Genomic DNA, 17,923 nt, shown 5'->3' with positions numbered 1-17,923 from the left:
TTTCTTTGTGACATCTTTGTCTGGTTTTGGTATCAGGGTGATGGTGGCCTCGTAGAATGAGTTTGGGAGTGTTCCTCCCTCTGTAATATTTTGGAAGAGTTTGAGAAGGATAGGTGTTAGCTCTTCTCTAAATGTTGGATAGAATTCACCTGTGAAGCCATCTGGTCCTGGTCTTTTGTTTGTTGGAAGGTTTTTAATCACAGTTTCAATTTCAGTGCTTGTGATTGGTCTGTTCATATTTTCTATTTCTTCCTGGTTCAGTCTCGGCAGTTTGTGCATTTCTAAGAATCTGTCCATTTCTTCCCAGCACGTGTCTCTTAAATAGCATTTGAAATGAAATTTTTAGTCCATATTCTTCCATAGGCTCATCATGCTCTCTCTGTTCCTGGGTAGAGGGATGCTTTGCAAGTCATTGTTACCACTGTGCCTTGGAAGATGGTGGTCCATGGAGGATGGAAGAGAGCACAGCTTTTGGTTGGGCAGCAGACGGAAGGAACCTGTCATGAATCAAGTTTCCACTGGGCGCCAGGCACCTAGTTATACTCTTTACATGCGGTCACTGAATCCTCACGAATACCCATGGGGTCATTATCATCATGTCTTATTTGTAAACATGTAAGTCAGTGGGGGATCAGGCCATTTTGCCCATGGTCACAGAGCTAGAGTGTAGCAAAGATAGGATTTGAACCTCATTCGCTGAATTTTAAGGCCATAGTCTTTCTACTAAACCATGCTGTCTGCCTGAGAAAGAAAGAGACAGAGAAAGAAAGAGAAAGAGACCCTACGTTTGGATTGGCTGCCAAAACCCTCATCCCTTGCTTGGCTGGTGCCAAGGAAGTGAGGAGCCCACATTGCTCTGGGGTAGTTATGGGACTTTCTCGTATGATTCTTTATGAGTATCAGGGCCTGAAATGAATCAGACAAATGAGTAAACAGTTCCTCCTCCCACACCCCAAAACAGCTCTGACTCTTGCTCAGACCAGGAAATAACAAGTTGAGACAGGGTCAATATGAAATATTGAGTTTGTAGGTAAAAAGGATGGAAATGACAGGAGTTTGTTCTGAGCCTGGATCAAAGATTTGGGTGAGACATTTCCTGTGAATATTTCTGTCCGAGCTGCCTCCCTGTTCCTAAAATGGACTTCCAGCTGGGGTGCTCCCAGGAGACTTCATGCACCTGCAGCCAGGTGAAGACACTGTCTCCTTACCTGCCTTTCCTTTGTCAGGTGCGTCCTCCTCCTTTTGCAGAAAAGGTCAGAAAGTAAACTCTCGAGCAGAGCAGAGCAGGAAGGTGCCAGGAACAGAGAGGTAGATAGGACTAGAATGACGGCCTAGGGGAAAGGGGGACACTTCCCTGCCGCTGTGGGGAGAAGGATTGCTACAATCTTCCCCAGGCTCCTGTGCCAGGCACTATAACTCCAAGGCCATGAAGAAGAAACAAAGAGGAACTTGCAGGACTCTCCTCAGCCAGGAACTGCAAGAGAGAGAGACATGAGAAATTAGCACAGTACAGGGATCCCGTTCTCAGCTGCACACTCACACTTTATCTGCCTTTCTTTGCCTTCTCTATGTTGCCCTGTCCCTACCCAAACAGCCGATGGACACTTCTGCAGTTCATCATCAGGACCTATTGGCTACTCAGCAGTTCTCTTTTTTGGTCCCAGACGCTAGTGTGGAATAGCCCAGAGGCAAGAAGGACAGTGGAGAAAGACGTCTAGCCGTTCCCTTTCCTCGGCACTGGTCTCCCTTACCTGCTCTCTGGTTTGACTTTGTTGCCCAGAGAAGGGCTTAGCAGAAGTCTGATCTCACCAAGTTCTCATCTGGGGGATTGTCCCTCTATAAGGGCACTCAGTGGAAGCAACTTCCTTGTTCACGCACTCATTTATTCAACAAGCGTTTGGTAAATACTTACTGTGCCAGGAGTGGGTCTAAATATTAGAGTTACCAAGAATAAGACACTGCCCCTACCCTCAAGAAAATTACAGTCTAATGGAGGAGATGTTAAGTTGATAAGAAATTACAATACAGTGTGATAGGGCTATGACAGTGGGAAGAGAGAGAATTATTAAGAACACAGAAGTGGGTATCAAATTTCTCCTTTTTAAATAAAAAAAGACCATTTATGTAGTTTTGCAATGTAACAGGGATATATCAGAGTAAAAATGCTAAGCCTACTATCAGAATTGAAGTTTGAAACTCTTATTTTTCAAATATTTTAAATATTATTTATATTTAAAAAAATATAACTGCCCATATATATTTTCAATTCCACTGCTCATCAGATTTCACTATTTCCTTCCAAACATTTTTCTTGTATGTGTATTATCTTAACCTAATTTTAGTGCTTGTTAAGGTACAGTTTAGAATTCTGCTTTCATTTCTTTGATATTATCATATTATAATAAATACAGTGAACATCATGGTGCATATTTTCTTCTCCATGCTCACCCCTTTACTTTAGATTCCCAGAACTGGGATTCCTAGGTCAACATACTTGCCATTTTTTAACTGGCTTTCCAGATATGCTTTACCACTTCCGCTGTCAGGAGCAATGTGACTGCATTTGCTTCACTCAATCTTACCGCACTGGGAAACTAGCATGTAGCCTTCTGGGATTATTGTTGCTGTTGCAAATTTATTGACTGTAAACTGTACCGCCATGTTTTAATCTGTGTTTCTTGAATGGATTTACTCATTCATACAAGAAATATTAATTGAGTGCAGCTATGTGCCAGGCACTCTGCTAGGTTTTAGGGATCAACAATGGTTTTTGTGGAGCGGATGATCAAGTAAGCAGCTGCTGCAGGAAGTGTCTTTTAGTAGATCATCATGATCTTTATCCATTTACCCAAAACATTTTCAAGTTTTTTTGCCAATTTATATGAATTCTTTACATCATATCTCAGCTCTTTGCCTTATTAGCTGTAAATATTTTCCAAAGGTAATACTCATTTTTATTATAGTTGTATTAGTATCATAAAACAGAAATATCAAATGTTTATTTTAGAAAATCTTCTCTGAATTTTCTACTACTTCAATATTTAGGAAGACATAATCTGTATAAAAATCCAATACAGTTTTAATTCATTTTCCATGTTTCTGAGAATTAAAAAAATACACTTATTTCTTAATTATCTGGTTTACTTTAAAATTTACAGTGGAATCTGTAAATATCTATTGTGTGATGATGTCTACTTACCATAAATTAAGCTAATATGTAATTGAACGTATTTCTAGATTTCTATTATTTTCCATTGATCTATATTTATATCTTGTACCCATAACATCATCTTTTTATATTGTTCTAGAATCTATTTTTAAAATATATGAATTAGATTTCCAATGTTACTCTTTTAAAAAAAAATCTATTCTTTGATACTCTCACCAATAGATTTTTCCTGATAAGTTTTTGAACATTTTATTGAATTCCCAGGAAAATTCTGCAGGTAGTTTGATTGAAATTATATGGAATCTATAAATCAACTTGGGGAGAACTGACATCTTTATAACACTTCTACCTTAGTGTTCCTATCCAGACTAATGACATGTCTTCATTCATTGAAGTTTTCTTTGTACAGTTTTATAGATTTCCTTTTATAAGTCAAAAAACATTTTTAGCACTCCTATTTTTTCACTTTTATGGCTATTTTAGATGGCATTTCTTTGCTATAATCTCAAACTAATATTTGATAATATTCAAGGATGTCACTGTTTTGGTTGTTTATCTTGAATCTTCCTAATTAATTCATATTCATGTACTTCAAACTATACCACATGAATGATATAATCAAGAATAGAGGCTGCATAGTTCATAACACAATAGCAAACAAGCAAGTGCCAAATAAGTGTGGTGGGAATGAATAAAGAATGAATAATATATTTTAAATCTTGCCTTCCAATGTGTATGCCTCTTACTTTTGCTACTAATGTTAGTGTATTGGCAAAATTTAAAAACTATTACAAATAATAATGATAGCAAGCATCTTGGTTCTAGCTCCAATTTGAATGGCAATTTTAGTGTTGTTCTGTTATGTATAATATTGGCTGTCAATCTAGAACAGGTATTCTTTGTTATGTTAAGTAGGCAATCTTCTGTTCTGTGATACTTATTTTAGGAATAGATATTGATTTTTTATACCTATTCTAATAATATTGGCACCTGTTGTCACCATAATTTTTCTCCTATTTAGCATTTTGATGTGGTTAATTATATAATAACCATCGATTTATCTATTCTTCAATTCTGACACAAATTCTACTCGGTAGTATTTAGTGTAAGATGAAAATACTAGCAAATTGCTAGTGAGCACTCAAAAAATATTAACATTTCTATTGTCATAATTTTTATTTTGACACGCTGCTAAATTCTCATTTAAGAAGATAGGGGCCCACATTCCAAGGAAAGCTTTCCCAGTCCATTTTACCCCTAGAGAATGCCTGAGGGCAGAGCCCAAGGGAATTTTTATGGGCATCTGAGACTAGTGCTCTGGGGACGCTGAACAATCCATCCCATCCAGGTCTTGCTCTGTGGTGCCCACTCACCTAGAACCAGCAACAAATCCACAGCAGCATGGAGTCTTATTCCAGGAGACTCAGATGCAGTTCCTCTTGGAAATTGACAGTTGTACTTGGATCTGAGGACAGAGGCTGTCCACAGTGGCACCAATAAGCATGGTCCAGAAGATTCTGAAAAGGGGAAGCCGAGGACACTGCTATTTGCTAATTGCCATTTCCTCTGCTGTGGGTCCTAAGGAAGTGAAATTGTTCTCTTGTTTATATATCTGCTTAAATATAGGTCAACAATGTAGCTAAAATAGTCAAGAAGTCATCCAGGAACTGTAAGACTTGGTATCCCATTATAACAGTTCAAGTCTCCCTAGTTTCTGTGTCTGGGGGATTTCATTCATTCCTTTAACAATTATCTATTGCTTATTTACTGTGTCTCATGGGCTGAGTTATACAGGTGACCTATATCTCCCTGGCCATGTGGTGTTGAACGAAGCTAACGATCCCTGCCCTCATATAGTTTCTAGTCTAATGAGGGGAGAAAGCCTTGATAGGGAATGACATATCTATTTTCCTGTTAGGATCAAAAAACTTACTTGAACCTAAATGTAAGGCCAGACACTATCAAACTCTTAGAGGAAAACATAGGCAGAACACTCTATGACATAAATCACAGCAAGATCCTTTTGACCCATCTCCTAGAGAAATGGAAATAAAAACAAAAATAAACAAATGGGACCTAATGAAACTTCAAAGCTTTTGCACAGCAAAGGAAACCATAAACAAGACCAAAAGACAACCTTCAGAATGGGAGAAAATATTTGCAAATGAAGCAACTGACAAAGGATTAGTCTCCAAAATTTACAAGCAGCTCATGCAGCTCAATAACAAAAAAACAAACAACCCAATCCAAACATGGGCAGAAGACCTAAATAGACATTTCTCCAAAGAAGATATACAGATTGCCAACAAACACGTGAAAGAATGCTCAACATCATTAATCATTAGAGAAATGCAAATCAAAACTACAATGAGATATCATCTCACACCAGTCAGAATGGCCATCATCAAAAAATCTAGAAACAATAAATGCTGGAAAGGGTGTGGAGAAAAGGAAACACTCTTGCACTGTTGGTGGGAATGTAAATTGATACAGCCACTATGGAGAACAGTATGGAGGTTCCTTAAAAAACTACAAATAGAACTACCATACGACCCAGCAATCCCACTACTGGGCATATACCCTGAGAAAACCATAGTTCAAAAAGAGTCATGTACCAAAATGTTCATTGCAGCTCTATTTACAATAGCCAGGACATGGAAGCAACCTAAGTGTCCATAAACAGATGAATGGATAAAGAAGATGTGGCACATATATACAATGGAATATTACTCAGCCATAAAAAGAAATGAAATTGAGTTATTTGTAGTGAGGTGGATGGAGTTAGAGTCTGTCATACAGAGTGAAGTAAGTCAGAAAGAGAAAAAGAAATACCGTATGCTAACACGTATATATGGAATCGAAGAAAAAAAAAAAAAAAAGGTCATGAAGAACCTAGTGGCAAGACGGGAATAAAGACACAGACCTTCTAGAGAATGGACTTGAGGATATGGGGAGGGGGAAGGGTAAGCTGTGACAAAGTGAGAGAGTGGCATAGACATATATACACTACCAAACGTAAAATAGATAGCTAGTGGGAAGCAGCCGCATAGCACAGGGAGATCAGCTTGGTGCTTTGTGACCACCTAGAGGGGTGGGACAGAAAGGGTGGGAGGGAGGGAGACGCAAGAGGGAAGAGATATGGGAACATATGTATATGTATAACTGACTCACTTTGTTATAAAGCAGAAACTAACATACCATTGTAAAGCAATTATACTCCAATAAAGATGTTAAAAGAAAAAAAAAACTTACTTGATGTCTTTCAACAGAATGCTTCTTATCTATCACTTGTTTATACTCCATGTGGTTCCTTATACGTAGTTTCTACTCTGCTCACACCCTGCAAACACACTCATGTGTTCTAAGGCCTATTGGCTCTTACTTTGAGCAGAAATCTCAACTTCTCCATTAAAGGTTACTATGTGAAAACACTTAAACTAGCACCTGACACATATAAGAAATAAATGAATGAAAAGGGAATATCTGTCTGTCCCATACTCGGCATGCACCAAATTGTTTCAGTTCACCTCCAGAGTATATGTGTTACCGAATTAGGTCCGGCTGCTCGCCGCTCAAAAATCAAACTCAAGAAAGACAAATGTTGGTAAAAAGGAAAGTTGCTTTTAATCAGAATGCCGGCAATCTGGGGAGATGGTAGACTCAGCTTCCCCAAAAAATCACCTCCAAAGACTCTGCTCGACCATGAAAGTTTTAAAGGAAAAAAAGGAAATAATCTCAGTTAATCTTTGAGATAGGGGATCAGAGTCATCGCTATCCCCCATGGCATGCAGGCCCGTTTACTTCTTGTGATCGTCTTCTAGATGTTATCTTGTTTACACAGTTTGGTCGTAAAGTTTGTTCACGATATTACTGAAGACAAGCTAGGGAAGAGATATGGTCATCTGTTAATTACTTATTCTTCGTTTCTATTTCTTTGATCTAGGAAAGAACCAACGAAGTATTGTGCGATCAAAAGATTTGAAAGGTCTGCTAGAGCCAGAGATGCGTAGAGCAAGGGGGTGCTTGGTTTAAAAGTTAGTAACAATATAGCTTTGCTAAAGTGACAAGAAAAGGGGTTTCCTGCTGAGGGCAGTTTCCTGCAGAGAGCTGCTTACATATGCACTCCAACTCCTTCTCCACCCAGTGGGTCTTAGTGATCACATAGATCTTACAAGTCCTGGGATGTGTCCTATTGCAGTTCCACAGTAAGTGGTGCTCAGTACGCTGAAGCCCGTGGGTGACCATGTTATCACTCATGTAGTAGGAGCGCTTCCTTGGAAAGAGTACCTCTGGGATGGGTCCTCTGTTTTAGCCACCACTGCTGGACACTTTCAAGATGTCCCTCCCAGTAGTAGAGCCTATGGTTGATTGACCCTGGGACATCCTGGGACACAGACAGATCCTGAAAACAGTGTGAGGGAGACGTTCAGGAGCTCCATCTGTTCAGGAGCAGATAACTACCTCTTTCCTTGACGCAAAGCCTCTGTTTCTTTTCCTTCCCCTTATTCTCACACCAGCTCTACCACTGCCTTTGCCTTTTGAACTCAAAGTATTCATTTCCTTCTTGAAAGTAAAAATTAAATTGTCTGTTAGGAAGGTTTTAGCCCACAGGAACCCGGAAAGACCTGTTTATTCTTTCTAGGATTATGGAGGGTTTGGTACTTAGGAACCCAAAGGCCTGTTATCCTCCTGGGGATGGAGGTCACTGTACCCGCCCCCTGTCCTTCCCCACACCCCTGCCCTGATGCACATTCACACAAACATACACAGCAAGTATGGACCAAGGATACTTCTTGTCACTTTCTTGCTAAAAACTGTAAAACAAATTGTCTAGGACTTCACTGGAATATAGCTACATATAAAATGACTTAGACACACAACGGCTGTTTGTACTGTTGACCTGAAACAAATAGACCACCAGGTATTTCTCCAGCAAAGGTGGGATTATTTGGGATCAGCAGAGAATTACAATTCAGGGTCTGCAACCACGGTTAGCCACATGCAAGTCCCCACACAGCGAGGGAAGGAGAATGCTTTTCTAGAGGGAAAAGGAAGCTGAGAGGGCTGCAGTAAAAAGAGTCCATGACTTCATTAGCTGCTGAGTCCTTGCTAAAAGAGAAGTCTTTTTTCTTCCTGGTCGGCTCTGCTGCTATCACAGGGTGTGAGAGCTCCCCCTGCTGGTCTTCTGACTCTATTTAATCGCAGTTCCTGTTCATTAACTTTTTACAGGAGAGATCTAAGCTGGCTTCTTGAATTTGATAGCTGCTTTTTATAATAGATATGAATACAGTTATGGCTACTTCAAATGTCATCTCTACCCTTTTCTGACTCTGCTGCTTGCGGTGTGCAGTGGTGAGGGGTGGAAGAAAGAAAGTTTTTAAAAGTCTGAAAAGGCATTCTCTATGCAGTCTTGCTGAAATAATGAACAGAATCATCGTCACCCCCATCATCCTCTGATCTAATACTTACCAAGGACTTACTAAATGCCATACATTGTGCCAGGTATCTCATGTTCTCCTCCCGAAACCTCTGTAAGTTAGATGATATTATGATCCTCATTTCAGGACATCGCCAAAGCCAATTATTGCACCTCACACCCCCTTATCACTAAAGAAGAGGCAAAATCCTCGGTAGATTTTCTTTTTTCTTTTGGAGGCAACGTATTCCTCATTTAAATGTACTGCTCTGACCCAATCACTGAGTAGCCCAGACGACTGTCAGTTTTGAGCGAGGGCCAGGGCAAAAGACGGGTCCGCAACAAGTCCGCGTTGCCATGGAAACTGCTCCACCATGGGAGGGGTACAGTCCTGCAGATCTGATGTTGCCTGAGATGACTGTGGCAAGTATGAATGTTGCACAGGGCATCCGAGGAGCCAGGAGAGGAGAATTACAGCATAGCGTCCTAAGATTTTAGACAAAAACTATGTACTCTCTTCTAGAGATAACTCCTGAGATAACTCTTCTTCTTTTGAGAAGTAGCATCTGATTTGTTACTGGGTCTTACTGGAAATTGAATGCTTAACCATGGGACATCAAGTGACCACAAAATCTGAACTTCTCATCATGAGATAGATGTTATATAATCATGTTGTATATGCACAGCAGCAATCCATCCTCAAGAGTAAAAACAAAAAAACAAAAAACACAAAAAAGCAAAACAAAACACAAAACGAAACAAAACTAGGCTCAAGCAGGCATAAGTAAGTTGTGTGATGTGTGAGCAGGTAGCCCAGGCTGCCATGGCACCGACTTTTGCCTCATTTCCTCCTCTCTCTCAGTCCACATGTAGAGTTCCTTACAACTAGTTAACTAAAGAAGAAAAACTAGGGCTTGTTTCATGACGATTTTGCACAAAGTGCTGAAATTAATTGGAAGTGAACTGCTATAGCATTACCACTCCAACTAGGATTGTTCCTGAAAAAAAGTGATGAAGGGAATCCTTACAAGGGACAGAACTTCAAGCATTATAAATGGTCATCTTCTCAGTCTGACTTGAAACCAAATGAATTCTGATTAATTCATCTTTACAGTTGAGGGTCAAGGAGCTCCCCTCCTTGGGGTAGGAAGTCCAGCATTTAGCTAGGGAGATAGAACCAGCCCTGGGGATGAGACACTGTTACAGTTTCCAGAGTACAAGTCTGGGTAAGAAACAAGCTGAGAGTTCTCAGCACCAGCAAACAGGGCACACAGCAGGACACCCACTGTCCTTGAGGTTGTGAAGAAACTTACATACTAGCGGAGAAGGCAAATATTATACCAATAAACGATTATGTAAATGAGATAGTTTCAGATAGTGGGGCTTTCTATGAAAGAAACAAAATAGACATCAAAATATGTGGTTAGATAAAATGCAGCAAGCAACAACAATAGCAACAGCAGCAACAGCTACTATTTGAGTGTTTAGTAAATTTCAGACATAGTTCTAAGCCCTTGGAACAAGTTAACTCATTTCATCCTCACAAAATCTTGTTATTCTCATTTTAATATGAGGAAACTGAGGCATAAGGAAGTTGAGTATTTGTCCAAGGACACAGGGGGCTGGTGGACAAGTCTGCCTGTTTTCAGTGGCAGGTTAGTGCTGAGGTTCCCACAGCATCCCACTTTCTGATTCCAATTTGTTTCTGACCTTTCTGATCAGTATTCTAAAAGCAATTGTTTTTTAATAATAATTTCCCACTTCTATTTAAGGTCACATAAGTTGGTCCACATTCCCTGATACCAAAAGAGTCCTATCGGTATTTTATGAGTAAAGAGCAATTTCTACTTTCAGTAGACTGAAACCTGTGTGGAGAGCAAGGTTCTCCTCTTTACCATATTAGTGTTAGGGGCCTTTCTTTCCATTAGGTACTGAGGGACCAAAAAAATAAAAAGTTTATATGAAGAACTAGTTGAGGCACCTGGTTAATGGGAAGCTAAAGCTAAATGGCTGCGTTGGCTATTGAAAGCAGATGATGATCGCAAGGATACTACTTTATTCTGGACATGGATCGTGGATTTATCTGCGAGATTCTCTTTGTTTTCAGGATCCATCTCACTGAAGTCTGTCATTTGCCAAACCCCAAGGAGATTGATGGCACAGACACTGTTCCATCAATAGCCACCTGTAAAACCTGCCCTTCTATTTGAAGAGCTCTTATCCCTCCCTCATTAGCATTCCTCAGCAGATAGGTTTACCTTTTAGGGCAGGCCCTGCTCACACAGAATGACAGGCAGGAGACTGGGGTGCAGATGGGTGTAACCACAGAGGTCTCTTGGCCTCAAGTGGTGGGAGCCTCACTCTTGTAGCTGTTAGAGAGAAGGGGCTTAGATGGATATATATGAGTGTTCTCGGTGCTGATAAAGGGAGTGGACCTTGCCTGGAGACCATAAAGCAGGAAAAGAAGTCACAGATTTTTTTTTTTTTCTTCTGCCTGGAACTGCCAAAGAAAAGAAACCAGAGACTTGCACAGAATTGCTCATTTTCCAATCTTTTCAATTTGCAAACTTCTGAGAACTTTCTCAGCAACCTACTAACCACTACTTCTTCCTTTTGTGCTTACTTCCCTCTGTTCCTTTTTTACCCCTCACACCATATGTAAAGCAGCCCAGTCCCTGCTGAAAGGCTGAAGAAATTAGCAGTTGTTGAAGCAGAATCACATTAATTATCCATCGATAGAGAAGAGGGGAGAGATTTATTTTAAGAGTGGCTTGTGTAGATAGATCCATTCAACTTCCTTCAAACCAAGGAAGGGAGAGAGAAGAATTTACAGTTGTCAGAGAGAGTAATGTGTAAATATGATTTCATCTACTAGAAGGACAGTACTGGGAGGAAACTGAAATGTCAAAGGGACCTGTGAGAGGCTATTTCATTGTAAGTTATAATACTTGATATAAATGTCTCTTTATTCTCCAACAAGGCACTGCTTTTGGCTTGCATCTTAAGAGTATGTCCCCTGTAAGTGTGTAGCATGGACAAAAGTGGATGCTCCAATATATATTCCACCATGCTGGCTTTTGGAAGAATGAAGCTGTTCTCTAGACTGAATGACTCAAGGATTATGGTTCTTTTAAGCAGTAACCCTTAGTCCATGATTCTGAAATCGTCCTTTGTTGTTAGGTTGTTTGCAGTTAGGGGTCCCTATCTTTAATTCTTTCTGTCTGACACTTAATTTTCAGAGATTTTTGAGCATCAAGACACCCTGCTTTGGAGAACGCAATTCAAGAAGTGGCATGTCTTCCACATTACACATGGGTATTTCCTCTCTTCAGACCAAGTTTTGGTTTCATGTTTAGAGAAATTTAGAGAAGTGTCAGCAGATGTCCTGTCTCTTCACCCATGGCTGGAAGAGGGCATTTTCATAAATGAATATATCTTTATATTCTATTAGATAACTTTGGCATATTAAAATACCATGAACAAAAGTATAAGGCAAAGGACACACCATGAATATCTACATCACACATAATAAGTAAAGGATTAGTATCATTAGTTCATAAAGTAATCACACAGTTCACTAGGAAAAGACAGTTCCAACTGCTAGAAAAAAATATAAAAATATTATCACAAATTGACTATTGGTTTAAAGAAAAAGAACACTACCCCACACACATAAAATGATATTCAACTTCGCTAATAACCAAATAAAATGTAAACCATCAAGTATAGCTTCTGTTATCATATTTGTAAAAAAAAAAACAAAAAACACCACCCAGTGTTGGAACACATGCACGTTTCTGGAACAATAAAATATAAAGTTGTACTGGATTAAGAGCTTTAACATTCTTTATAATCCATTTCCCAATAAGAATTTAGTGTGAGAAAATAATCGGAGATACAGAAAAAAGTTACACCTCAAAGTTTTTACAAAAGTAGAAAAAAAATGAAATATCCTAAAATGGGAGAATCTATATCATGCAATACTATATAGTTATTAAATTCATGTTTTAGAATAATACATAAGAGCATGAAAAATGTCCAAATATATTAAGTACTGAAGGAAAATTATATCAGAGGGAAAACTGGATCTTCAGGAAAAGTTAAGAGCATTGAAATATCTGGAGAAAAATAAAAGATTACAATTTTCTACTTGTTATTTAAAATAGGTGTGACTACTTAAAACATAAATTACAACAATCACTTACGTGATTTTTTTACATGTATGTAAATGTAGTACCTATGACAAATATCACATAAAGAATTCAAGGAGCTGGGATATAAAGATACCTATATGGTTTCATTTCTCCATTTTATATGGAGAAGTAGAATATTAATTTCAAGCAGATCAGGAAAGATTAAGAATGTATATTGTAATCTCTAGATCAGCCTTTAAAAATAATATAAAGACATATAGGTAACAAGATAATAAAATTGCCATATTTAACACACTAAAATAGGATACTAAAAATATTCAAATAATTCGAAAGAGGGAAAGGGAAAAACAAAGGAACAAAAAAACAGTAGAGAAAAACAGGAAGCAAAAAATAAAATTATTAAGTCCAATCATATCAATAATTATCTGAAATATTAGTGGTCTAAACACTAATGAAATGAAAGAAATTATATGAATAGTTAAAAGAGTGAGACCCAACTATACACTGCTTACAAGAAACACACTTGGAATATAAAGACACTGATTGAAAGTAAATGGATAGAAACATATACATTATTCAAACAATAGCGTAAGAGAACTGGAGTGGTTACACTAATATTGGATAAAATAGATCTCAAGACAGATTATTATTAGAGATAAAATGGAATTTCATGATGAAAGAGACAACTTCAGGAATCCATAATTATTAATGTGTATACATCTAGTACGAGAGCCTCCAATACATGACACAAAAATTGATGGTAAAAAGGGAAAAATACATAATTCCACAATCATAGTAGGAAATTTTAACATTCTTCTCTCAGCTCTTGAAAGAACGTTAGACAAAAACTCAATAAAGACACAGAAAATTTGAACAACACTCTCAACTTCCTCGACTTAATTGATATTTATAGAATAGGGCACTCCAAAATTGCAGAATATATATTATTTTCAAGTGCACATGGTATACTCATCGAGACAGATTATATACTGGGTCATAAAACTAGTCCCAATAGGTCTGAAATGACTGAAATAATAGAATGTTCTCCAATAACAATGCAATTAAATTAGAAATCAGTATTGAAATCATGTACATACCCCTGTGACCTTGTCTTTTGAAGTAAAAGGCTGACTCAAGAGTTAATGATTGGGAAATGTGAAGATGTAGAAACAAGGAATAGCTGTTGGGCTGGGGAACTGGTAACAATTTAGACTATAAATCCACCACATCAAATTAAAAATGTTTGCTTTTGAAAGGTACAGTTAAGAAAATGTAAAGGCAAGTCATGTATCAGGAGAAAATATTTGCTAAGCATTTGTGACAAAGGTATACATATCCCAAATACATAAAGAACTCCAGTAACTCAGTAATAAGAAGACAAAGAACTCAAATTATAAAGAGGCAAAAGAAAGTTTACTCAGCAAATTATGCTGGAACAACTGGATATTCACAAGAAAAAAATGAACATTTTTCCTCACACAGTACACACACACAAATTTTCAGTCTAAATGGCTCTTAGGTCTATATGTAAGGGTTAAACTATAAAATTTCTAGAAAACGAAATAGGAAAGAATCTTTTGACTTTGTGGTATACTTTCTTATATAAAAAACACAAAGCTTACCCATAAAATGAAAAAGTAGATAAATTGGATTTTATCAAAAATAAAAGAATATCTTCTCTTCAAAACACACCATTAAGAAAATGAAGGGCAAGTGACAGACATGGAGAAAACATTTGCAACGCATAAATCAGACCAGGATATATAAACAAACAAACAAAAAAAACTCTTGCAACTCAACCATAAAAAAGACTATCCAATAAAGGAGAGGTAAAATGTGTGAACAGACACTTCACAAAAGAAGACCTACAAAGCGCTAATAGGGAATTGAGAAGATAATCAACGTCATTGATTATCAGCGAAATCAAAACCACAATGAGATAACACTATACCACACGACAAACTCCTTAGAGTGACCAAAATTAAAAACTGAAAATGCCAAGTGTTGACAAGGATGTGGAGCAACTGTAACTATCAAACACTGTTTATGGGAATGTAAAACGGTACAGCCATTTTGGAAAAGAGTATTGCAGCCTCTTAAAATGTTAAGCATCAATCTACTATGTGACCCAGCAATTACACTCCAGAGTGTTTACAAGGGAGTGATGGAAACATATGTCCACACAAAGAATTGTACATGAATTTTCATAGCAGTTTTATTTTTAATAATGACAAATGAAACAACCCAAATGTCCATTAAGAGGTAAATGGATAACCAAAAGTGGTATATACATATAATGGAATATTTACTCAGCAATAAAAAATATATATATACTATGGATTCATGAAGCAATGTGAATGAATCTCAAAGTCGTTCTGCTTGGTGACAGAAACCAGGCACAAAAGAGTATATACTCTATGGTTCTATTTATATAATATCTTAGAGAATACACTGTAATCTACGGTGACAGAAAGCATATCAATGATTGCATAAGATAAAGGTGGAGGGAAAGAAGTATTATGTACAGGATAAGGAAACTTAGGGGGGTGATGGAGATATTTGGGATCTTGATTGTAGTAGTGTCTTCATGGATGCATATATTTGTCAAAATTCATCAAATTGTATACTTTAAATCCACGCAGTTTACTCCACATAAATTATTCAATTATTTGTAAAAAAAATAAAATAAATGTAAAGAAAGAAATTATATTAATGTCTTGAATCTTAATGCCTCAACTGTTACCTTCCTGACTAGTTGGGAAAATAATTTCCTCATGAATCTTCTCCCAAATATTCCTTAGACTCTCCCTGACTGCTTACAGGTACTACTATTTGCCCTTAGTTTGAAGACCTGCATAAGGGGTTCTGGGAGGGAGGTCCTCCATACACTCGGAACTATTCTGTGGGCTGTACAGCCCCTCTGGTGTCCCCATTTCTTGCTGGCATTTCCTGATTCTGTCCATCTTAGAGGTTGCTGTCCTTGGTGCTGCTTGCACCTCTTGCATGCACTCCTGGAGAGTGACTCTCACTGTCCATGGGAAGCTACCTCAATCCTGTCTTTCTCCCTTAGGGACTTTTTTCTCTCTTAAGTCAATAGAGAAAACCTGCCTTTTGTCACCACTCTTTTAGATGGGTTTCCCACAGCTGGATCTAGTGTCATGTTCCCCTTCTCCTGTATACCTTATTCATTCTGGAGCTCAAGGTGGGGAGGCATTTGGAGCAAAATTTAAGCACAGACACAGACGACACCTAGATTCCTTGCTCCCTCTAAAGGCCAGGCATACATTATGGATTGCATGTTGTACCTACTAATATGGAAACTAGAATGGTAAGTCCCTCTTTCATAATAAAAATATGTATTTCCTCTTTAAGAAGGCAATCATTTTTTCCCTTGGCAAATGATCTTGTTAGTTGAATTCATTAGTCAAGGCTAAAAGCCTCAAGTCAGATTGCATTTTGATATATGTTATACTTCCTGATGTCTAAGCTTCTGACACCCAAGGGGAAAAACATAAAATTTGAAATACACAATACTTTTATGCTTGACTTGTCTTCAAGGTTTGCAAAGCACCATTTCATTATTTACTTAACGTTATCAACAATGGCTGGTGTAAAATCAATGATGTCCATAAATCGGATCAGTTGAGGTGCATCAGTCCTCAGTGAACTTCTAGCTTCTTTCCTTAAGGTCTATTGTTTTCAAAGCTAAAAAAGTTCAGTGTAACACTAGGTGATAGAGGCTAACAATTTCAATTATTCCTTTTCTGCCTCAGCAGAACTTATGAATAAAACTGCTTCTGACATTTTTTGCTGGCATACTTAAAAAATGTTTTTTCTTCATTGGTAGACACCCAATATCTGTCAGTCAATTGAGGAATTGATTAGGAGTCACTGAGCAATGGAAGGGGATGTCCTCCTTTGAGCCTACTAATTGCCTTGCATCTCTCTCTACATCCACTGCCAGCTCAGGTCATGAGGGCTCCTGAGTGACACTAAGCTTTACCATCTGAATCATGTGAATCATTGGCTCTACTGACCTTCCAAGATTGATGTTGATGCTTCTGTAGCCAACAAATAGTGGATGTTGAATAATTAAACAGTAAAACTGAGCTGCAACTGGTAGGAGGAATGTTTGATCTTATGAGAGATGAAGTATCTTGAAGACTACAAATTCTGTGTGGGCTGGGGTGTGTATGTGTGTGTGTGTCATATACCTGCATCTATCTTTATCTGTCTATTTATCTATCATCATCATCATCATCATCAATCATTTATCATCTATGTATCTATGTATAAATTTGTGTTAGTCTGCTCTGGCTGCCATAACAAAATACCACAGACTAGATAGCTTAAATATCAGATATCTATTTTCTCACAGTTCTAGAAGTCCAAGATCAAGGTGCTGGCAGAGTTGGTTCCTGGTGAGACCTCTCTTCCTGCCACCTTCTGGCTTTGCAGATATCTGTCTTGCTGTGTCTTCACAAGGCCTTTCTTCTGTGTGCATGAAGAAATATAGAGAGGGCTCTGGTGTCTCCTCTTCTTCTTAGAAAGACACCAGTCCAATTCAATTAGGGGCCACCCTTATGACCTCATTTAACCGTAATTATCTCCTTAAAGGTCCTATCTCCAAGTATAGTCAGATTGAATTTTGAGAGAATACAATTCAGTCCATTATACTATCTAATCAGACAGTTTGGAAGCTCTCTCCCATTAAATAGAATGTGTTATTTGAAAAAATCTTAATACTGATATATATTTCATGAAGAAATAGTATATATGTGGATAGAACATAGCTTTTTGTTGTTTCCAATTTGGTAGCTGGAACAAAGCATGTACAACAGAACATCAGCAATGCCACAATCAACCACACAAAAATGGAAACAAGATGTTTAAAACAAACTGTTTATGTAGAGATAGTACGTTAAAAGATTTTGATCCCACTTAGATCAACCGGTCACAATGGCATCCTTGTGATCCTGGCTAGATCGTTTCTCCCTTCTCATCAACAACCCCGGGAGCTGAAGACCCAACTGCCCTGCCTTCACACGTGTCTCTACTGTGAAAAGAATGCAGAATTTACTCAAATGCTGCTCACTATGTTCCTAGAGAACAAACAGACTCAGGCACAGAGGAAGTTGGCAGAACTTTCACCCAGACTGATGTCCGCAATAGCCCAGCCTCTTG

General features: G+C 38.1%; 1 protein-coding gene across 1 annotated transcript in view; it reads right to left on the bottom strand.

The window, feature by feature from the left end:
* Positions 1–316: 316 nt before the first annotated feature.
* FCRL3 (Fc receptor like 3) overlaps positions 317–17,923 on the bottom strand; it is a 52,795-nt gene continuing 35,188 nt past the window's right edge. Inside the window, 1 exon segment of the mRNA XM_082407784.1 lies at positions 317–17,231. Within this exon segment, the coding sequence (XP_082263910.1) occupies positions 17,112–17,231 (120 nt within the window). The 3' untranslated portion in view covers positions 317–17,111.

Source organism: Balaenoptera borealis, assembly GCF_965194805.1.
Source record: "Balaenoptera borealis genome assembly, chromosome: 1".
Taxonomy (NCBI): Eukaryota; Metazoa; Chordata; class Mammalia; order Artiodactyla; family Balaenopteridae; genus Balaenoptera; species Balaenoptera borealis.
The sequence above is the reverse complement of the archived record's forward strand: the minus strand, read 5'-3'. Positions and strand labels throughout refer to the sequence as shown.